We start from the raw sequence: 24,844 nt of genomic DNA on the forward strand, positions 1-24,844 counted from the left end.
AACTAAATAGGGGAATTGCTATGAACCTGGAGAGAGTCCTGCCTGGGGCAGAGGGTGTCTGCCATCTTGAAACAGGAGCCTCTGGGCAACTTTACATTAAGGTAAAGAGAAGGCCCTTCAAAAGGAGGTGGGCGTATGTAGAGAAATTAACAAAGATTCTCCTGTCAGTGGCTCACAATGTCACCCTCAAGGAACACATTGACAAAAAAGCAAAGACTGCTTGGTGCCATGTCTCTTGTCATAAGGAAGTGAAATCAGTTCTTCCATAAACCTGCTTCAGAACTGCTGTTCAAGCCCTAGTACTCTTGTTCCTGAATGGTGGTAATACCCTGCTCCATATCCTCTCAGACTCAACGCTGGCACCCTTTAAGAGCACCCCCTCGCCACAGCACATCTCATTCAGGATCTGAAAAAATCTGATCACATCACCCCCCATCCTGGTGAAGCTCCATTGGCTACCCATGCCGGCCTGCAGCACCTTTTAAAACCAGCGGTGTCCTTTGCAAAGCCATCAGTACCAGCACCTCTGTTTGTTTTGCAGAGAAGCTCACAGTGTTTGGTGGTTCTTGGCGCACCTGTAGCCAGGATACCATCAAACTGCAGATTATGAAGTGCTTAAAAAGAAAAGTCAGCAGACTGTTTCCATCTATGCATCCATTATCTGGAACAACATCTACTTATCCATCAGGACTGCCCTAACACTGCTCTGGTTTAAGAAAGAGTTGAAGATTCACCTTTTTAAAGAACAGGACATCACTATTCAGTAACAGACTACAAACTAGGTACCCTTTCTATCACTCGATGATTTGATGCTTGTCTTTGAGTCTCTACAGTGCTCTGCTTACTTTTGGCTAGGTTTAACCCATTTAGAAAAACCACATACATACGTGTGTGTGTGTGTATATGTGTGTGTGTATGTATGTATGCATGTATGTGTGTGTGTATATATATATATATATATATATATATATATATATATATATATATATATAAGCTGAAGGGTTGCCCCACGTGTGAGAGGCACTCGATTCATATATATATATATATATATATATATATATATATATATATATATATATATATATATATATATATATATATTCCAAATCACCACGTCCCCATTGAAGAAAACACGCTGCACACTCCAGCTCGATCGAAAAAATCATTTTAATTCTGTTTCCAAAACAAAAACTAACACGTCGAAGGCCAGGGTGCCGGAACGCGTGTGTTAGTTTTTGCTTTGGAAACAGAATTAAAACGATTTTTTCGATCGAGCTTGAGTGCACAGCGTGTTTTCTTCAATGGGGACGTGGTGATTTGGAATATTAACTGCGATACCGTCCACGCAATCTGTGTACCCGCACTGTGGAGAGCGAGGTAACTGGGCGGATAGAAGAGGAATCCTGTCTCATTCTGGAAGAAGAGGACTAAAAGACTCCTGATGGCCCTAAGGACTGGAACTGATCTCCACCAGTCAAGTGATTTGCTTTCTGTTTGCTTACTCTAGGGACAGAAGAAGAGTACTACTCTGGACTTCGAGAGGGCCCAGCTAATCACGTAGGACTGGACCTTGTAGTGACCTTGGCTGGAGAAGGATCCAGAGCCTAGAAACCTACCCTGAGTACATGGCGATTGAAGCACTGACCCAAAAAATGTTCTCAGCAGCTGGAGAGAAGTGGGATGAAGGCCTATTTTTTGAGTTTGTCAGATGAGCTATTCTGTAAGATCATGCCGGATACCACTCCTAGCATATTTTAAGTGCCATAAACTATAATGCACTTCTAATATGGTGGACAGGATATCTACCATGTTTGTGATGGAGTATCCCATTTACCAGACTCTAATTGAGGCCCTTAATCTTTTCTTCCACTTCCACCGGACCAGGAACAAAGTGCTAAGGCTTACTTTGGGAGGTCACAACCAAAGAGGGCAATACATACAACTGATTCAGTGGGATCTCAGAGTAAAGGTATCGAGTCACGTGGAGCCCTGCCCATTTTCAGCTCCTGGCCATGCCCCCTCTGGAATATTTTGAGAACCAAAAAGTCCAAAGGTAAAACCTAGACCGGGACCAGGCTGCAAATCTATCTGACCCACAAAGCGACCTGTGTGGTTACAAGCTTTGTTCTGCTTGGAGATTTTGATGCACAATCCAACACCTTTGGTGGGAGCTTGACAATAACATATCCAGCTTCGAGAGACCCTAGCAAGCCATAGCCTTGGATATTGCTCTGTTGGTGAATTTTGACATCCTTTTTAGTGAATGAGTTTGAAGGTAAAAACTTTGACTGGGATGACCCACTTGGTATGTCCGACCTCTGCTGCATCTCAGTCCTCCTGAAATTGCCAGATGATCTTGATCAACTGTGAACTGTTGTTCATCACTGCTGCTTTACTTTATTTCTTTGTACTTTGTGCCATAACGCTTTACAAAATCCTTTCTCTGGGCCCAGTATTAATGATCTCTGTGTCTTTTTGTTTATTATATTTTTTGCTATTTTTCTATATTGGTTTAGACATTTTATTGGATTTTTTTACTTAAAATGTTTTGGTACTTCTTGAACTTAACACCAGTGGTCTTATGTTACTTACTTTGATAGGTAGCCTGGGAAAGTCCCAGGCAATAAATTAGTAGATTTTGAGCAGGTACAATGATAAGATTGTAGTGTAGTATGCAGTTAGTATAACATAATTCAGTGTGTCCCAGCTAAAATTACAATACTCGGCTATTAGCTCTGTACTCTGTACTTGAATCTATGGTTTAATGAAAGTACCAGGCACAGTAGCGTCTGTCCAATTCCAAAGTACATTCCGTGCTTTCAAGAAAACAACCTTTAATGTATGCATTGGGTTTCTTTATGATTACATTCCTTTTGCCACCCAATGAGATATTGCCCAGTGAAAGGCAGTTTTTAAAGAACTTTGGAAAGCACCTAAATCCTGTTCTTTGAGCTTTTAAAGCTGCTATCTATAGTGCTTCTTTTGTAAAATAATCTACCATTGTCCTTATTAAAAATAGGAGGTGCTTACCCTTACAATATGTTTGTTTTCTTGTCATTATGAATTACAAGAAAGCCCTTCTGTGTGCTGGTAAAGAGTCTGTCTCTTTAATTTTCTTCTGCTGCACAATAACCTTCATCCAATCACAAAAGAGACCAGCGTGTTTTACAGGTAGTTTCCCATCCACTTGTGCTCACACCAGGTCTTTAAATAGGGCCGGTTCCTCCTGGCCTCAGAAATGGCAGTAATTAACAGCTGTAATAAATTAGGTTGTTGGTTGACTGAGGTTGGAGCCCTGGTCAATCAGCAACCACAATCTTTGTCAGGGTGAGGCACACGTGTGCAGCCCTCTGGTAGCTCGGCACAGAGCAGTCAGGCTTAACTTTGAGGCAATGTGCAAAGCAGTATGCAACACTTCAAACAGTAATAAAGTGAAAAACACCACACAAGAAGGATCCTATGTCAAGTTAGAAAAATAGAGATTGCTATAATAAATAGAACAAGACCAAAAGGACAAAATTCCAATCAGTAGAGCCGGAGAAATGCAATTAAAAAGATTGTAGGGAAAATAGCGCCAAAAAGCACAAAGTAGCAACTATGGATATCTGGTCGTGCCAGACTGGGACAAAGTCACAAATTCAGACTGACCGCGATGGACCGTGGGATGCCTAATAGGACCCAGTTAGTCCTGCTGAAAAAGTACCTTAAATCCTGGTTTGCCGAGCAGTGCAAGGATCTGCGTCGAATAAGTGCCATGAAGCTGAAGTGGTGCATCGATTCCGTGCTGGGCAAGGCTGCGATGCATGGTCCTGTGTCATTATCGAGGATCATGTCGATGAGGACTTTCGATGCGAAGTACGGCATGGAGGATGAATTGCGCAGTCAGGGCGATGCGTCGGTTCCAAGGAGCTGCAAGGCAGCAATGCAGTGTCTGGCATCATTGTCAAGGCTACCGTTGATGAGGGAAGCAGGGCCTGCGCCTACTATTCATCGCATAGCAGCAGTTCCGCGGAGGCGGTGCAGGTCTTTGCGACTGGTCCAATCCACGCAGCAGCAGAGATGCTTTGGCTCTACTTGGAGTTGCGCCATGCAGCAGATGAGGTGCATTGATTCTGCTGGATTTACAGAGACTGAGATAGCACCTTAGGCCCACTTCCAAGGGTCCAGGAACCACTTGGCAAGGTAGACTCACAGATGGCAGAATCAAGGTTGTTGTAGCATTCTGTCCCGGAGGGTCAAGTTAGGAAGCCAGCCAACCAGCCCATCAAATCACTTTGGGGCCTGAGGTTCAACAAATTTGGGTTCGGTCCTTCTCACCCAGCCAAGAAGGCAGCAGGTCAGCACAGCAGGGCAGCTTCCTTCAGAGCAGCAGTCCAACAGAGTGGCAGTCATTTCAGCAGCACAGCAGTCCTTCTTTCTGGCACTGTATCAACAGGTCTAGAAAGATACTGAAGAGTGGGTGTCTGAGGTCCCGTATTTATACCTTGTTGTTTCTCTGAAGTGGGGAGAAGCTTCTATAGTCATGCTTTTGAAGTGCACAGGTGTCCTGCCTTGGCTCCAGACTAACTACAGGGGGTATGCAACCCTTTTTGTGGAGGCAGGATGCAGCCTATTCAAGTGTAAATGGGGCTGGGCCTAGCTTCTCCGTCCCAACCTCCCAGTGATGGCCCATCCAGGCACACCTAAGTTTTCTATTGTGTTTGGATGACTTGGTGGAATACACAAAGCCCAACTTCCAACTACACCCAGTCATGTAACCCAGAGACAGGCTGAAGGCACCAGATGGCTGAGGCAGGAAAATGTGAACTTTCTAAAAGTGGCATTTTCAAAATTTTAATTTAAAATCCTACTTCCCTATAAGTTAGGATTTTTCATTACAATTCCAAAGACACCAAACATGAACTGGTCACCTGCTCCCATTTAGAAATTTCAACTTAATAAATGTAATAAGGTATCTCCAGCGTTATCCTATGGTAGAGGTAGACCTTGCTGTAGTGAAAACACATTTAAGAGTTTTTAATACCAGGGCATGCAAAATTTCAAAGCACATATTCTACTTTTAAAAAACATTACGCCTTGCCCTCTGAACTGGCCAGGGCCTACTCTGGGGGTTATTTATATCTATTAAAAAGGAAGGTTTGGACCTGGGAAAAGGTTTATTTTGCCAGGTCAAACTGCAGTCTAAAACTGCACACCCAGGCTGCAATGATATGCCTGAGGCATGTTTAAAGTGCTACTTATGTGGGTAGCACTATCAGGCCCACTAGTAATATTTAATTTACAGGCTCTGGACTCAGGTAGTGCCGCTTCACTGGGACTTACAAGCAAATTAAATATGCTGATTGGGTATAAGCCAATTCTACCTTGTTTCTAGGGAGCACAAGCACTTTAGCAGCGGTTAGCAGTGGTAAAGTGCACAGTGTCTTAAGGCAAGCAGAAACAAAGTCAGCAATACAGGAGGTCTGAAAGCAAAAAGTTAAGGGAAATACCATGGCATGGATGCCAGGTCTAACAATAACTGGCATTGAAATGAGTCCCTAATGGGCCCTATCTTCATAGTCTTGACTTTACAGGCAAAACAATGCTAGATTTCTGAACAATGACTGTAAAAACGGTTAAGGCATTCCGTGTCAGCGACGTAGTTCCTCTTTACTTTTCACATGTTTTATAATCAATCATGCATTCCTTAAGAGTGTTTGCTTTTTCCAGGATATTTAGATTTTTTTTTCGTTTTTTTTATTCCTGCATCAAATGACTCTTGTGTAGGGCATACTTTGAAGTGGGTAACCTTTAGGAATCTTGGTGAGTTCAGAATTTAGGTAGGTTTTATGACAGCCCCGATTGAGAGTCTGGAGCCTTCAGCCAGTGTTTAAGTGACTCACATTTCTCAAACTTTGCTGATTAATCTTCCATATGTTGCAGCAAAACGTTGTGCAATGAATGCACCGTCGACTTTGCCCTCATTTCACCCGATTGGTGGTGGGTGTAACAGAAGCCTTGCTGCTCAGATTAGGTCTGTCAATCATTTTACGGGTGGGGGGCCGGGATAGGCCCAGAGGGCGGCACTTCCGTTTGATTCACCCTGGCTTCACGTACACTTCTTTGTCTCACGGGAAAAACACGTTAGTGTAGGTGGAGAGCTGCTGACTCATGCTGTTGCACTCAACTTTATTGTGGCGTGATACTTAGAACTGAAAAATCACTGGCAAAAGACTCTTTAATAGGAGGCGTGTCGCAGCTTATCTCCCTCGTTCATTAGGAGAAAAAACTGCCTGCACTGCTGACTAAATATATCATCGCTTTCTTTTGCTATAGTTGTGACATTTCAGCGTTTCTAGTGTGAGTATGTGTAACATTCCAGTCCCTTATGTGTGACACTCTCAGTGACGTTTTATTGTAAATTGAACAAAGCCGGTATATCCAATTTATAATAATAATTTCAGAAAAGATAATCTTTGTGCATTACAGGGGACTAGACTATGCAGTAAGCAGATTCTAACACACCTAATCTAGTAGTAAAAATGTATCTTTCTTGGTTTGTGCATAGCTGCCGACTTCGGAGCTGGGGGTCCACGTTCGAGTCTCGGCGTCAGCTCAACATCCTGTGATTCTGTGCAAATCCCTTGATTTCCCACTGCCTGTGGCCAGCACCTGGATACACTCTGGGGGGATAAACTGCCCCATACAAATCTGATTTGTTTATTGTTATGGTATAATGGGCTCCTTTCCATGGTTTTAACTGAATTTGATTGTATAAATTATAAGCAGCATCAATTCATCTTTTTTTGTGGGCTAAAGTACCCCCTTCCTCACGTTATAAGGATGTTGCAAGTCACCGAGGAGTTCTCTGACCTAGTCAACAAGACTGAAGGTCATTGAATTAAGAAGACTAGAATTAGACGTTCTAGTGCAAGATAAAGCACACCAAAAAGCAATTTGATATTTGTTGCAAAAAGATATTAAAATCAGTTCAGTACAAGTCAGATTAAAAAAAATGCTACAACTCAATATGTATAGAAACATGCAGCGAGAATCGATCTTTCCTAGAATTACCTAAAGCGTGCACAAATAGCCATGTTGCCATTAAGATCCCCTTTCTGCTTATCACTATTCATCTAGACAAAACAGAGCAGAAGAAGGAAAAGCATTTTTGAAACTGCAGCTTTAATTATGTTTTGTGACCTGTCAATCAATCAATCAATCAGGGGGCTGGTAGAGCGCGTCTACTCGCCCATAAGGGTCTCAAGGTGCTGGGGAAGGGGAGCTGCTAGACGCACTGGGAGGAGGATCATTCAAAGAGCCAGGTCTAGTGGTCCTTCCTGAATTGGGTCAGTGACACTGATTGCCTGAGGTGCAGGGTGTTCCAGGTCTTGGCGGAGAGGTAGGAGAACCATCTACCTCCGGTTCTGGTCTTTTGGATCCTGGGGATGGAAGCGAGGGCGAGTTGGGAGGATCGGAGTTGTCAAAAATCAACCGTAAATCGTTATTACAGCTTAGCAGCTATATCATATCATTATTGCAGGTGGCTAGATGTGTCATAAGTCACCCGTAATGAGGGAATAAGAGACAGGGTTTTATATTGGGATAGCAGGCTCAGTAAGTCTCACTGATCTAATCCCACTCTTTGACGAGTAAGTGAAGTTCCATCTCTTATTGGCTGCCCGAGGATAAGGTCAGCCAATGAGATGAGGTGACAGGATCTTTTGGCAATCCCTACCTCAAAACCTCCAGTAAGCACTAAGGCTTCCCTTCTGCCGAGCTTCCTTTATCAGCATGCATACTCCCCTAGCTGAGCAGCGGCAAGTCTCATTGTGGTGTGCAGGCTATACAGTAGCACGCATGTGTGTAATGGTACTGGCCAATCAGTGCCAGGAGGAGGCAGTCTGGTCAGCCTGTGCTGGAGATAACACTAATAGTACAGTCCTATAAGTGTGAGCTGCAGTGTCACCTGTGTCCCTGTCAGCCTAAAGAAAATTGGCAGACCTGGTGCTGCAAAGCACAAAGAGAGATAAGACCATCGGCTTAATAATAAGCTGATTTTCATGACAATCTCTGTACTTGTTTACTGTGGTAATTTGACTTGAATACGTTAGTTTAACACAAGATGTGTGGCACTGCCTTCATTTATTACTTAGAATGGGATTTAGTGATCGTGAGGTGTAATACGAAGGACAAGTAATCAGAGGGAAAGATTTCCCCCATGCCAATAGTCCGAACCTTGAGATGACTGGACAAAGACTACCAGGGACGACTGGACAAAGTGTACCCTGTATATGTTGTGAATTCTGTGATATTCCATACTCCCAAGTGATATCATTGCGGTGCATCCAGAATCCACTGCTTAACAAAGGAACTTGTTTTCTACCTTGGGAAAACCCTACTAACGTCCTCATTATGATGTAGGTGTAGCGGTAATCACAGCATGCCATTGTAAATAGTGCATGAATTTATTGACTCGTCTGAGCACGAGTTACAGAAGACATCTGATATTTATCACGCGTGCTTGATACTGCTTATATATGGTCCTTGTGTGCTTTCTATTTCATGTCCTATTCACAGCGTGTAATATTTGCTTCAAATGTGAATAATAATGCATGTGATGAATAACACCCAGTTCCGAGTATGAGAGTTTATTGAAAAGCAGTGGAAGATGCCACCTTAAAGTATTGCCAGTCAAAACCTTTTGGTAACAACTCGTGAAAGTGTCGGGAAAGAAAGAAAAACTGCAAATACCAACATAATAATGTAAAAGCACACAGCACATTCACTGTTTGCGTTGAAAAAAAATACAGTCATACACACACACCTGCATCCATGGCCAAACCTACATAAACAGATATGGACAGGTGAGGCTCTAATAGGCTGAATGCAGCAGCTCACACTTCCATGAATTAGTGGACCACTATGGATGCAGCCTGCTAGGCCTCTATATTGTGCTGTGTCAGATCCATGTTCTACTACAATAAACCATTCCGATGAAAACCAGGCTGCCAAAGAATGACCTCAAATGGTGCAGCAACACAGGATGAAAGCCGGGATTAACAGAGTAAGATTGGAATCCATAAACTCAAGTCCCCACTCCCCACTCCCCACTCCTGACTCCCGACAGTGCTAGCTAATTATAGAATTCTTAGCAACAGGAGCCACACAGTGAATAGTAGGATTGGTGCGATGCTTTTCTCAGTCAGCCTTTTCCAAAATACTCTGCTGAGTGATGGGTGCTTTGCAGAGACTGATTGGGCAGCATATGTTTTCCCATTTGACACCTGATATGGCAGCAAAGCAAAACTCTATGCTACAGTAGGATTTACTGACATCCTAGGTCAATTGACTACACTCATATACACCTTGTGGCTTACACAGACTGGGACAAGTGTGCTGCAACCATAAAATTAACGACACTGTGTATCTCCTAATGCTGTGTGTGACAGATGTGAGTATACTGAACTACTGTTAGGTACTCTGGATCATATCACAATGGCAGGATTCTGTGGAGAAGCAACATTACTCCTACGGTGGTGACACCTCATCCTCCACATACTGAGCAGACACATTAACCCAAAGCATTATTATTGTTGTAGTTCATTCTTAATGGATGTTGGCAATATCACTAGAGTTGTTGGCTCCTATGGCAGCGTATACATGGATCAAAATCAATATCTTTAACAAATTAAATCAATAACTCATGATGATTATTCTCAGACAATTTTTTCTTCCCACGTCTTCAGGTAGAGCTGAGGTGGAGAACTACCACCACTGAAATTCTGGGAGTATAAAAGATGCAAGCATTATGATGATTATTTACCTGTGTACCAGGTCATCTCTGTGTGCCAATATAAGAAGCTAGTTATGTAAAGGAAGAATAAGGAAAAACGGGCCTTGCTTGCCATCTTCAAATGCTTATGTAGAAATTAAGTACTTTACCTAAACTGCAACAACCCCCCTCAGCCCTGTACTTGTGCTCGTGAACTCTTAAATACCTGCCATTTCAAGATTTTCGAACCTGCTTTTCTCAACATCATGTGTACATGTTGATAAAATATTGATTTTGTCTGTCATCTGCTTCCATGGGCATGTTTTTGTTTGTTTTTGGTGACATCTTCAGCATGAGATGGCACATTAGAAATTCATAGTGTCTTACCACCTCCTTGGCTAGGCCCTCCAGCTCCGGATCAGTAAACATGTACTTCTGTTCCATGCTGGCTCCACGATAGAAGAGTTTGGCAGGTCTCGGCTCGTGATGACTGAGAGATCTCAGAGGATGCCAATGAGTTCCGTCTGTTTTGTTTCAAGGTGCCTTGTCCATACATAATGAATCATCAACAACAATGGACCTGTTCTGGATAACCGGTGAATACTTTCATCAGTGACCCCTTCAAACAAGTATAGTCATCCTAATTGGCATGACAAAACAGCGGCTATCTTTATACCGTTTGAACAGGAGGGCCCAGAATCACCCCAGTATTAATAAAAAAATGCTAAGTGTGAAATCTCTGCACCGGTTGAATAATCCGGGCCCAGATTATTCAACCGGTGCAGAGATTTCACACTTCGATACAAACAAAAAAAGTAAAAAAATGCTATCACAATTTTTGTTATAGGGTGGCAGTTGCTAATGATGATAACCTGAGGATGCAGGCGAGTACCAGTCTGCTAACTCTCATGGTGTTACTCCCATGAGGCATTGCCATCCTTTTTTCACATTTTTCTTGTTCTCCTTTGAAATTGGTCACTTTACACTGTTGGTTGGGAGACCGTATGGGAGACGGTATATACAGACGCAACCTATTTTAATAAATACTGGGGTGATTCAGGACCCTCCTGTTCAGACGGTATAAAGATAGCCGCTCTTTTGTCATGCCAATTAGGATGACTATACATGTTTGTAGGGGTCACTGATGAAAGTATTCACCGGTTATCCAGAACAGGTCCATTGTTGTTGATGACTTTTTGAGTGGGAGGCGACCTGTTCTTTACCCCCTAAGCTCCTTGTTGTATATGGCCATACATAATGAATGCCTGCCCAGTCTCACACAGGAAAGAACTGTTGGTGTGATTTCTGCTGTCCTGAGGTTATTCTCTATGTTGCTTTGGCTGTTTATTCTCTCTAGGGATTCATTTTGTCACTCCAGGAACTTCCAGTAACAAAAACGGACACTTCTGATGTTTTGTGCATGGGCTATTTATGTGGTACGCTATTTACCACATGTGGTAAATATCACACATTCGGTATTTAATACTTGAGATAAATACTGATTCTGCTGTACAGTGTAAAAACTCAAAAACAATGTTATTTACTGTATTCCGTGGAATCGGTATTTTCCTCCTGTGCAAGTTTGTCCGTTTTTGCCACCGAGCTCGTAAGTGAGAGGCCTCACGTCAGCTGCGGCTTCTACACCCGAGCAAAAGATGTACCTTTGTGATGGAAAGCTTGCATTTGAGAGCTACCACCTCCATCACCACCGGGCTTGATAGCTATAAAGTAAAAACTGCTTCCAAGTCTGAAGGCAATATAAGACGAGCACATAAGATGAAAAGTGCATAAAACTCAGACAATTCAGAAGGCTTCCCACAACAGCAATCCTAGAATTAAATACATTGCCTCAACTTTACACCACTTTATTGATCTACAAGGAAGAATGAAGACTTTTCCTTCTTGCATGAACCATCTGTCTTCAATTAAGGACAATTTTGAGAAGCCGGATGCAATGAAACATTAACAATTAGCCTAACTTTTTTTTACATTGCTTTTCCTTCACATATCTCACTGAAATTCTGAGAACATAAAGATGCATATAATATGATAATATATTTACCTGTGTACCAGGTCATCTATGTAGCGAAAACCAAGAAGCTGGTTATGTGAAGGAATAATACGTAAAACAGATCCTTCTCGCTTGCAGTCCTCAAATTCATATATAGAAATTAAATACTTGACCCAGACTGCAACAACTCCCCCATCCTTACTCTTTATTTGAGTTGATAGAAGCATACAGAAATATATGCATATGTTTATACATAGATTTGAATATATATAGAGATAGATATTTATTTGCAAAACAGAAAAAATGGCTTTTGCCTGAACTCTTGATGCGAATTCGTAACGGTTAATGTATGTGTGTTTCTGTAGTTGAAAGAATAGTTTGGCACAAATGCAAATATTGTTTATAACTAATTTCCATAAAAGCTTGACTAAGCACAAGTGACCTCAAGTAAAGGCCGATTATCACAGGGCTGAAGTTGACACGGGACAATCCCGAAGGGACAGTGGACTGTGTTCCGGGGTGGATGCACTGGACATCTTCGGCCCCTCTAGCCCGAATGGAGCAAAGCTCCTGCTGTATAGGTCGTTTTTAAAAAAAACGTAATCATGTGCATCGCAGTCCAACCAAATGTTAACTTTGTATCCTTTCCAAGAGGAAGGATTATGCAGGAATAAGAACCGGTGCCAAGTTCTTCTATTGGTCTCTATAAACAGAAACCCGTTGGCAGAGCTCCCATGGTACATCCTTATTTCCAAAAATCCTCTTCATGTTTTACTTCCTTTCCTTTCCACATTAGGTCTCCAGTTTCAACTTACGAGGGTACATTCACTGTCTTGACTTCTTTATAACTCATGAGGGATTCCTAATTTTCTATGAATTACTTGGAGGTGGGGTGGGGGGGTGCATGGCGTGCATTTTTCTATCACCAAATTATTCCATTTTCTCTGCAGCCAAGTCCGGAGTTGGGGGATTCACCTTTCCATCTCTGTCCACCTAAGCCTAATTTGTCAGCCTTCGCCACCTGCATAAGCAGTCTGTCTTGTCTTTAAGTACCCTCCAGAGAGACGCCCCTCATTCAGAGGATTATGTACGTGGGGCCCTCAGTTAACAGAAAGCTCAGATCCTTTCCTGTAAATGCACAGTTTTGCTCAAGACCACCATAAATGCAGAATCTGATCTCTCTCTGCCTCCAAGATTGGTGGGTACAGGCAGCGTTTCATTGCAGGTGCTTGGCGCCAGACCCTTATTAGTTGTCAGGGCATTTCTTGTTTTGGATGCTCTTGGTATTTTTGAAATATCCATTGTGGGTTCCCATCACGCACCTAGCCACCCTTCCTATGTCTTCTGGTCCTCACTTTGACGTATGGGTTTGTATGGTAAGGCTGTGGTTGCTTGACATGGTTATAGTTAGTGATCATCTTTTGTAAGCTGTCGCCTCGCTGTTGTCCATTCTGTTATTGACAGGACGCACAGCCCAGTTATGTACAAATTTGTGTTCCTGAAGCTACAATTCCCTCTTGCATATTGCCTATTTCAAAAGATGATATTTTCCCTTGTTGAAAGCTCTCCTAGTGTCACTACCTCCTTACTTCTTATCAATGTATTTTGGTTTTCTTTCAGTGTCTTGTGCTCCACCTTTGGCATGTACAGCAGAAGGTGACCATATACTTAAAACGGGATGCAATGCTTTAACCTTGCGCCCTAACACGTCGTCCATCGTTATGCTGTACCATCTGCTTTGGTTGATTGTGTCTTCGCCTGGTGCAGGGAATTGGTCTTTAGCAAATTCAGAGTTGGCAATAGTGCTGCTCCTCTAAATAGCTTGCCACGTTGCCTTATGGAGCTTTATAAAGGGTTATTTTAGGGCTCAAAGCTCAGGCTAGCACAATGTCCTCATCCCTATCCATCCGAGCTCATTTGTAAAAAGGACGACCATGGGTGACTTTGTTTTTGTGGTTAGGTAATGCACCATCATCCTTAGCAGATGCTTGATTAATGTAGAAGCGCCTTACAGGGTTAGAGAAGGTCTAGTTGTTTGTGGCCACACACCCTTAAGAACGACGAGATGGCGTGGCCGCGCAGTATGTTATGAGACCACTGTTGCGTGTAAGGCTGCCCAGAGTGAGAGCGTGAAGACGTGTTTGGTTGCTGCTATAGCACTTTTTGCACTTTAAAAATTTACCTGTGTTTTTAAAACTGTACCTTGTTGTAAATTTTAAATTTTATTAAAACTGATGAGCAATTTAAAAAAACGTTAAATAAATAAGAAACCCGATCTGAGCTTGCCGGTTCTCTTCTCGCGGTAACCGCATGCTAGAGCGGACTCGCCGGTGAAGGTTCTCGGTCCAGTTGTTTGTGGCCACACACCCTTACGACGTGATGGCGTGGCCGCGCAGCGGACGCGCGCAGCGGGCACGCCGAAGGCACGCACAAGGCAAGCCCGTCTGCGCCCGTCTGCGCTCTGACCGCGCTCAGCGCCAGCCATGCTGTCCCGCCTGGTAGGAGCAAGGGGGGTAAGGTGAGGCTTGTGTATTCAAGAAACCAGCTGTTAGATTTGGGGGCAGATGGAGGCAAGAGAGGTAATATTAAACTAGAAGGGACAGCAGGGCTGAAGGCCGATTTTATAAGGGAGGATGGCTTGAGGTGTGGTCTGCTCAATGTCAGGTCACTACCTAGGCATCATCTGGAGATCCAACTATTGGTGGAATGGAATGATTTGGACGTATTATTCATGACAGAAACATGGACACATGTTGATTCTGACATGGAGCTGGCCATGGCCTGCCCACCTGGGTATAAATCCCTTCATAAACCACGTGTGGGTGGTCGGGGGGGAGGGGTCGGAATCATTTTTAAGGATAGCTGGGATTTTTCACCTCTTGATATTGAGGAACTGGAAGGAATAGAAATCTTGGGCTTTGCAATCAAAGAACCCAAGGGACAGCTTCTGACTGGCCTGGTTGGCTGTAGGCCACCTGGAGCTGCCGACCTTGCCTTCCAACGAGGACTTATTGAAGTCCTGAGTAATCTGGCTTTGTGTCACTCAAGACTGCTTGTTGTAGGGGATTTTAACCTATGGCTAAATGGGCTACTAGATACAGCCTTCTATAATATTGTTCAATCCTGCGAACTCATTAATTTACAGCAGTGGGTGAAGGGATCCACCCACAAGGGAGGACACACGTTGGACCTGGTGTTCGCTAATGAACAGTTAATGGGACCCCTTGAAGTCCTACCAGTATGTTGGTCAGACCATTGTTTGATTATTTTCCAGCTGTATAATCTGGGACTGAATAAACTACATCAGAAGACTGATCGAACATTTCAAAGCAGGGATTGGAAAGGCCTCTTAAAGAAAGCACGGACCCTCCCGGCTTTTGCACCCATTGAGATTTATGAAACTGGCAAGACAGTGGAGGAGAATTATATAAATTATTGTAATAATATCAGCTCCCAGTTAGATCGAGTGGCCCCACTAAAGACTCACAAAAAAGTTGGTAGACCGTCAGCCCCTTGGTTTACAGACAATCTTAGAACTCTGAAACTTAGCTGTTAGCAAGCTGAAAGGAAATGGCGCAGAGAATATGCCGAGAGGGATAAGGTCCTCTGGAAGCTAGCCTTAGTGGGATACAGAAAAGAAATTGTGCTAGCAAAGACAGAGTTTTTTGCAAACTGTATCCTGAAGGCACAATATAGCTCTAAGGAAGTCTTCAGGATTGTAGACTCTCTGACTAAGCCTGAGTGTGTTAAGAGCGAGATTGTGCCTAGTCAGACGTTGTGTGATGGACTGGCTTCCTTTTTTGAGGAGAAGATAAGGAACATTATTAATGACCTTGTCCCACGACACTTGCCTAAGCAATCGCACCCACTGAACCAAGCTGAAAGGGGGGTATTACACCCTTTGGATCATTTTAATGCTTTCTCTCTGGGGGATTTTGAAAAAATGGCTATGAGCATCTCCTCGGGATCGCCGCTGGACCCATTACCACATAAAATCTGGAAGGGATTGTCTTCGGAGTTATTTCCGGCATTACGGCAAATTTGTAATCAATCCCTGATGGAGGGCTCAGTACCAGCGTGCTGGAAGCAGGCATCAGTGACGCCGCTGCTAAAGAAGGCGACGCTTGACCCAGCATGCATGAAGAATTATAGGCCAATCTCACTATTGCCATTCCCAATAAAAATTCTGGAACGTGTGGTTAGCAAGGCACTCTCCCAGTTTCTAGAAAATAACAACGTTCTAGACAGGGTGCAATTTGGATTCCGTCCAGGTCACGGTACGGAGACCGCTCTGGTGACCGTTATGGATGACCTACGAATGCGAGCAGACAGGGGACAGTCGGCCGTGTTGATCCTTCGCGACCTGTCTGCCGCATTCGACACGGTGAACCATGGGATCCTTTTGTCCAGACTGGAAGAGGTGGGAGTGGCGGGGACTGCTCTTAAGTGGTTTCACTCTTATCTTTCTAACAGACAACAGGCAATTGCTCTTCCTCCCATCCATTCTAACTTTTCTAACATACCGCAAGGTGTCCCACAGGGATCGGCAATAAGTCCCATCCTTTTTAACATATTTATGAGTCCCCTACCTACAATTATGAGATCTCATAATGTCAATTTAGTCAACTACGCGGATGATACTCAGCTTATCCTGTCTTTGGAAGACGAACACTCGGTCCCTGTAACAGACTTTCATGCCTGACTGCAGGATATAGCAACCTGGCTTAGGGAGAACTCCCTCCAATTTAACTGCGAAAAGACTGAGATCTTATATTGTGCAACAGGAAGAATCCCCCCTCCACTCCCATCTAACTTTTGGCCAATTACGGCTGGCGCATCATTGACTCCCAGCATTGTTGTACGTAACCTGGGTGTTATGTTTGACAATAAACTGACGCTGGAGAAACATGTCAGTAAGACAGTTGGGAGCTGTTTCAGCCTGATAAGAGCTCTCCGGAAAATTTTCCCAATGTTTTCATCAGAGGCAAGGACATTGATAGCCCGAAGCACTATTCTCGGTAGGCTAGATTACTGTAACGCTCTGCTTCTGAACTCTCCACAGTATTTGATTGAGAGATTGCAGAGAATACAGACCATGGCTGCAAAGATAACCCTGGGACGACCACGCCGTTCCTCTACCTCGCAGGCCCTTTCGGATCTACATTGGCTGCCAGTCCTCCAGAGAATCCAATTTAAAGCCCTTTGCCTATTGTTCAAAGCCTTGCATGGACAGGGGCCAAAATACCTGCAGGAAAGAGTCAGTTGGTATGCTCCGCCTCGGCTGCTTCGCTCCTCTTCATCAAAGCTAGTGAGGGTGCAGAGAGTTAGGAAAGTTATGTCAGGAGGTCGGGCCTTCTGCATAGCAGCCCCCCGACTCTGGAACACACTCCCACTGGATATCAGACAGACAGACAATCTGACGCAGTTCAGAAAAAGAATCAAAACCTGGCTATATCCTCGGGCTTTCCACCATACCTCCCGCTAACTCTGCTCGGCAGGGGCTCTTTTCTATCCAGCACACACTCTAACATAGCGCCAGGTTACCCGTAGGGTGTCAGTAGCGCTTTATAAGCAACTATAATAATAATAATAATAGAGAAGGGAGGCGGATCCTGAGCCTGCCATAGCCTTCTAGGACTCTACCTACAAAGTATACCTATCAGAGTGGAACATACCCTCCAGACTGCTGACACTTCTTTCATAACACTGCTCATCATCTTGAGAATAATGTAATGAGTGACTTCCGTCAAGGAGCTCTTACTGCTGTCAGTACTTGGGATTTGGAAAAGGGTGCTTCCTAGGAGAAGTAGCATTATTTCACCCCCGTGTCTATTGACTCCTTCACCCCTACGTCCTCCTTTCCTTCTCTTGTGAAACATGTTAAAAAGATGCCCCAGATTCCCATTTTCACTTTTCTGAATTGTACCCAAAAAGGGGTTAGTGGGTTGTTCATGAGTATTCTTCTGTAATGAAATCAGAGTGGAAATTTGCATTGGAGGCCTAAAGCCACCAATGCAAGTGTGGAACAGGAGCATATACGAGGATACAAATAAAATACTCTGCAGGGACGCCCCTCACTACAACACTATTTTAAAAATCTACAGTGTAGCTGCAGTGTAAAGAAAGGAGAAAATGTAAGTTGTGGATTCAATTAGGAGCTATGGTTCCCCTCTGGAGTTCCTTTATAACGAATGCAGATCCCTGATAACATTCTGCAGGTTTAGTAATCTAATGCCCAAATTCCTGCTGGTATCTAATTCTAAGAAGCAGCATTTGTCATGGCACAGTATGGCTTTGGTGTCTTCCGAAGGGACTGTGTGACTCTTGGCACTTTAATGTAAGAGTGCCCTGCTTTGTATAGCACAGTATCCTGGGTGGCAAATATTGTTGGTATATTTATCACCACACAAGCAACCCATATACCTAGAGAGGATAGGACATACATTAACCATAAAACAACAAGTTCCCTTAGGTTTCACTTAACAACACAAACATTTGAAAGTTCTTAGATTGTAAATTATTACAATCACAGACAAATGAAGGTCAATACAGACCTGAATCTAGTGCTTAAGTCCTTATACTATGTTACATGCCCGTGTGTTAATATATCGACTTTACTATGCATGTAATCAGTGGCGGCTGGTGACATTTAAAAGTGGTGAAAGGCGTAAAAGTTCAGGGTGAGTGCCCAGTGGTGAGTGAGCCTAGCGAGCGAGCCTGACAACCATAAGGGGAGCTCGGTGGTCCTCACCATTTTTGTAATCACTCTGGCAATCTCCAGAGCTCAGCTAACCGCGGCCCAACAGTATTCAGATGCTGATGCAGATGCTGTGTAATATCTCCAAGCTGAACACCAAACATTTCCTTTAAGTGCACCCTGATAAACCATCCTTCAGTTTCTGATGCCAGATTTCTCCATCCACTCCAATTAACCACCCCCTTATACGGCTTCTATCTGTGCCCCAGTAAGCACCTTTTATGGTTCCATCCTGTTTGCACTCCCTAGTGCCTAGATGCCCCTTCTATTTTTGCCCCTTCACTAAATCCTAGGTGCCTTTCCCGCTGTGACTGCGGAGTCCAGACCTCCAACTCTATTTTCTCCCTTAATCTATAACCCCCAATCCGATTTTTATTGCCATCCTTCCCAAAATAAATGCACTGGGAGGCCCACACCAAATTTTGAAATGTAGCTGGAAGAAATCAAATAGCAATCCGGCTTTGCAAGACTCTTCTTCAACAAATAAAATGAATTTGATTCAAATTTGAAGTTGTACTGCTCATTGAAATACAGGTCGCAGACAGGAAAACCAACCTCTGCCATGCATGTCACCCGAATGCTAATTTTCTCTCACTATAAACATTTGGGACTTGATTAAAAAATGTAATTTTCCTTTTGCATTCTTTATTCTTGGTGTGATATTTTAAAATAAATCATGATTGCGACCGTCTCAGCTATGTCCTTTATGTGCAATATAGTTACATCAAAGAGAATGTCACAAAAGACACATTGGTGTGCACTCTCATTGAGCTTGTCAGATGGGCGCTCAGGCCTTCCACTGGCGAGAAATGAGAGACCCTGACACTGTCGCCCAATCCAGCCCCTCAGTTCGGGGGGGGGGGGGGGGCTGTGACTAGAAGGGGGTCCCTTTGGCTTGGTAGTCCTCTCTGCGCCTCAATTGGTTTCTATTGCAGCCTCCCTTCCCAACTTTAAATCCGGCTGCTGTCTGTCCTTCGATCCGTCCGTCCTGACGGCCTGCCCACTCATCTGTGTTTCCATCCTGAACTCGCCATCTGTCTGTACGTGCAGTGGCCACATTGGCATCGCTGCACCACCAGCAGCCTTTTTCAGAAGGGCAGGGCAGTGTGAGAAACACCCCCTTATAATAACCGCATCACTGGGGCTCAGCGCCGCTATCAGACAAGCACAAGTCACAGCGAAGAACTACCAACAACAAACCATTTCGTACAAGGCCTTGCAGTGTGAGATAAACAGCAATTTTGGTGATGAACATAATAAACTGTTTAAGAAGCAAAATCACTCTTGCTTCCAAAACGGAATGTAAATTACATCCCGTTTCAAAAGCAAGAGTGATTGTGCTCCCTTTAAAGCAGTTTATCAATCAAGGCCAAGGCCAAGGCCAAAGCCAGTTCACCCTGATTATAGTTTTTGTGTGCTCCCAAAAAGGAGTGTGCTCGTATTCCTTCTGTTGGGGCCCATCCATCAGGCGCATGCCACGCCACTCATGTGCACGCTCTTGTCAGTTTATGGCTACCATTCCTCCTGCGAACAAATGCTTTTGTGCTGCGTGTAATGAGAAGACATAATAACATAATAATGTGTTCCTTTTGTGTAAATCTTTAACTTGTATGTCAGAGGTGACTTAGTAAATATTTCAGGTAAATTTGTCTGTGTTTTAATACATCCTAAAATATTTTACAAGAAGTTTGGTATCCAGAAATTTTCAAAAATCTGTTCGAGAATATGTAGTTTGCGAAGAACAATGTTGTATGTTGGCATGTGCATAGTAATGTGATACCTAATACCATAACAAAAGAATAAATTGGCATTAATTATAATGGTTGAAAGACGTGTAGCACAGACAGTATTACAAAACAAATGATATGGCGAATATATGCTCAGTTACAATATATTTAAACTATACTTAAAAATCCTATTGTAGACAAGAGTATACCAACGTTACCTGTTTTCATATCGAACAGATAATTTAAAAGGATTATGCTGTAAATGGTCCACTCGCTCAGCCGTATTAGATGTGAAGTTACATATAAATTAACCGAAGTATGTAGTAAGTCACAGAGTCACATTGGATGCCTTATGTTGCTGCCAGGTGTAAAAAAAAAAAAATGATTGTGCCACAAAAGCAACAGACAGCCACTGGTGGAACCCAACAGTAACCATGGCCATTCCTCTTTTGCAGGATCATCAGTGCCTTTGTGAGGACCATGAAGTATGTCTTCGGTTTGAGGTTTGAGGTGAAAGGATTGGAGAATTTTAAGGTTGATGGGCCGTGTGTCATTATCTCCAATCACCAGAGCATCCTCGACATGATGGGTAAGGATTCATCTACTGGGCATGATCAGCCTTTTTGACAATTCACTTAGATTCTACATCACTCGCTCCTGAGACTTGAGCCGGGAGTTTTCATTAATTTCGCACACTTGCACTTTGCCTTACTTAAATTGCACGGAACCCTAGCGGTCCGTTTTCCTACCGTTTTTATCCTTTTAATACGTGATTAGCACTGTTTTTACTTAATTGCGCATTTGCACTCACTGTGTGTCCTACCTGCTGCCGCTTCACGCTGCCAACCTCCGAGGGAGCGGGGATTAGTGGTGGGCGTGCCCGGGGCTGGGTGTGCACAAGCAGCCTCCCGAGACTCGTGTGGAGTCGGGACGCCATTTTGGGTGAAATTTAGGTCAGCGGATTAGTCTCCCTGACTATAAATTGCCATGCTGACACGACTGCGCAGCGGGCGCGCCTAAGGCAAGCCCATCAGCGCCCATCCGCATCCCGACCGCACCCAGCGCCAGCAACCCTGCGTATTTGGATTCAGGGGTATTGGAAATTGCCTTTTTGCAGGGTTATCCCTAAACTTTTAGCTTTTTCCTCCTATTTTCTCTTGACCTGTGTGTGTTGGTTTTAGGACTCTGGGCACTTCACCACTGCTGATCAGTGCTAAAGTGCATATGCTCTCTGTGTAAACTGTGTTTTGATTGGTGTTTCCATGATTGGCTATTTGATTTATGTTTCTCACAAGAAGTAATGAGATGCTAATACAAATTAATAGCCAAGGTAAACCAAGGACAAATAGACAGAAAAACGAGAAGGGAATCTTATCTTATAAAGACGAGAACCCTCACTCACCCGAAGGTGACATGCTTCATCATTGGTGCCCTCTTGCACACTGCAACCGCAAGGTATACAGTGTGGGATACAACTCTCGAAAAAAGAAGATAGGAGCGTGAGGTGTTTTTAAGGATACCAATTTAGGCAGTGGGAGTGAGGGGCAGAGTGCAAATAAAGAAGAAAAGTGTATTAAAACTAGCTACTGGGTGACAAAGATCAGTTTAATAAATGTCCCCATGGGCTAGGGTTAAAAAGAAAGTGATAAAGGACTGAAATAATGTCCTAATCGTCAATGGTCCACATGTTTCTGCCAGATGACTACGAGTTTGCGGCATTCATCAGGACCTCCAACGTTGTCACTCTGCTACAAAGTAAGTGAAAAATTGAATAGAAACCATACTTAATTGTTATGGTCGTTTATGACAATGGCACCAGCTGCAGTCCGGTCCAGTGTCTACAGAAAACAAACATGAATATCAATTCCAACCATTGTTGACTCCCTTCAAAGCACCACACATGTGATACCAAACTACACACGTGAGTTTTAAAACAACCCAAAAAACGTCTGGATAGACAGCAAATAACTCGCCTAAAGGGTAATTTTAATTTACCTCCACCTTTATGGGAGTGTTGCCTCAGATCACAGATTACTGAGGGTAGAACAAAAACAAAAAAGAAACCGCTCAGACTAAATTCTCCAAAAGTGCACAGAACACACCAGGTACGATAAAAACTCTCTATACTTGTAGGTATTCAAAACTCAAATGATGTAAATTTAAAAAGGACAATGGTCCTATCTAAACCATATTGTGTGTTAAAAAAAGAATATATCATGGATCTGTAACTATTTGCATGCACACGATCCATATACAATATATCAGATCGTATACATGAGTATGTACGTCATAGCCAGTAAACATTGCCCTCATTATGCGCCCAAATCGCTCAAATTATATACATCCTGGCCCCAGGCACTGGAATCCCTAAGCGCATGGTTTTGTAAGATGTCAGGAGTGAGTCGTCAAAGTTCTTAGAGCAAAATGGGAGCTCATTACGTACTATACTTTCAAAAGCTACCCAAATCAATCTCAACCCCGTTACCTCAGGTTATCCTGTGTCCTAACATTGGAGGCAACAACCAAAGGGGAGAGACAACACGCTCCCGTACGATTTTAACGCCAGCTATCGTCTCCATCAGTGAGAGAATGTTCAAAGCGCCTTCATCACCGAAGCTTGGACCGACGAAAGTTCAGGCCCCGATATTGTAAATGCCACTCTGCCAGGTTATCTCTGTCACTACCTCAACAGGCCAATAAAGAGGGGGGGGCATAGCCATAATTTATCACAACTCATTAAAACCAGCCTTTCACACAGCTTCAAACTTGGACTGTGAGGCTTTCTCCTTTAGTTTCGGTCTATCATACCATGACACATTCAAGGGTATCCTACTGTACAGACCCCTGTGACCTAGGAGCACTTTTCCTAATTCTATTGGGAATCTGCTGGAAGAAGGGCTGTCTACAGATTCCTTTACAATCCTGGGAGATTTTAATTACCATTTGGAGTTATTAAATGACCCTGACACTTTGGCCCTCATAGATCTGATGAGGTGTGCGGACCTAAATCAGCAGGTGACGGATCCCACACACTCGGCAGGTCACACGCTTGAAGGAATTACCACCCCCAACTGTGCTTCACAAGCTCATTGCCTTTGAAGTGGACAGATCACACGGGCGTTGGATTTGAGGTAACCCTGGCCAACCATAATAGATCAGAGAAAAGTTTTAAGACTGTGATTAAAAGTAGATCCTGGAATAAAATTGAGAGTACGGACCTTCAAACCACTCTTACGGCGTCTGCTGGTCAGTTACCCTCAGGACTAGAGGAGACGGTCACCCATTTCACTTCGTGGGTGGAGTCAGCCTGTAATCTACTAGCCCTGGTTAAAACACTATGCCCAAGAAGATCCCATCCCACAGCCCCCTGGTACTCAGAAGAACTGAGGAGACAAAAACTCTCCTGCAAATCCCTTGAGCGGAGCTGGAGGAAAGAATATAAGGATGAGGATAAATAGAGTTATAGGCAAAGTCTTGCCATTTATAAGCAACTTATATTCGAGGCAAAGAAAAAGTTTTTCACGAATCAAATTAACGCTGCAAATAACTCTACCAAAGAACTTTTCAAAACAATTTCCAGTCTGGCTTCCCCTAGCACGACAAGAGTGGAAACAAGTCAGGGACTCTGTGATGACATCGCCCGGTTCTTCTTGAACAAGGTAGAGGTCATTTTTGGAGACTTCAGTCCCCCAAGCCCAGAGGGAGCAAGAGTAGGGTTGGAGGGTAGGAGGCCAATCTCTGATATCTCCCCGGTTCTTGATAGATTTGGGCCTCGGTCTACAACTGACACAGAGAATCTGCTACTCGCCGCACGACCAGGCTCCCCCTTTGACCCCGTCCAGTCTCAATTATTAAACCGGCTCTGTTTCCCGTAGGCCTCATGCTCACGCTACTGTTTAATACTATGTTTGAAGTAGGGTACTTCCCTAGGCCATGGAAACTGGCCTCGATATTGCCTCTGCTAAAAAAGCCTAATTTGGACCCAAAGGAACCTAATAACTTCCGGCCCATATTACGCCTCCCACTACCTGCAAAAATGGTCGAGAAAACCATGAACATGCAGCTTAGCACTTTCCTATGTGAAACTAACGTGTTAGACCCTACTCAATATGGGTTTAGAGAGGGGCATAGCACAGAAACTGCCCTAATAAAAATCTACAGAGGAGATAAGGGAGGCTGTGGACAGGGGAGGCAAGGCAGCTTTAAGTATGCTTGACCTGTCCTCAGCCTTCGATACGGTCCACCATGATGTACTAATGGACCGCCTGCGGGCATGCGGCATCAAAGGCAAAGCATATGAACTCCTGAAATCCTTTTTGACGGACAGATCACAAACTGTGGCTCTGGGTGATTTCCAATCTAAACCTTTCATGCTGCCATGTGGAGTGCCTCAGGGGTCCTCCCATAGCCCAATGCTTTTTAATGTATATGTTTCCTCCTTGGCAGCTCTGATTAGGTATTTTGGTTTCAGCCTTACATCATATGCAGACAACACTCAAATTGTGGTGGCTCTGCAGCCCGGTCAGGCAACAGGAATTCACATTAGATTCCACGATTGCATGGCAGCTATCGGGAGCTGGATGTCACAAAACTGC

At 43.7% G+C, this 24,844-nt stretch overlaps 1 protein-coding gene across 1 annotated transcript in view; it reads left to right on the plus strand.

Annotated features, from left to right (window-relative positions):
- The window catches only part of AGPAT2 (1-acylglycerol-3-phosphate O-acyltransferase 2), a 421,046-nt gene that overhangs the window by 119,556 nt on the left and 276,646 nt on the right, over positions 1-24,844 (plus strand). Inside the window, exon 2 of the mRNA XM_085612947.1 lies at positions 20,705-20,838. Within this exon, the coding sequence (XP_085469073.1) occupies positions 20,705-20,838 (134 nt within the window). The remainder of the gene's footprint in view (positions 1-20,704; positions 20,839-24,844) is intronic.

This window comes from Triturus cristatus, chromosome 1_2 (assembly GCF_964204655.1).
Source record: "Triturus cristatus chromosome 1_2, aTriCri1.1, whole genome shotgun sequence".
Taxonomy (NCBI): Eukaryota; Metazoa; Chordata; class Amphibia; order Caudata; family Salamandridae; genus Triturus; species Triturus cristatus.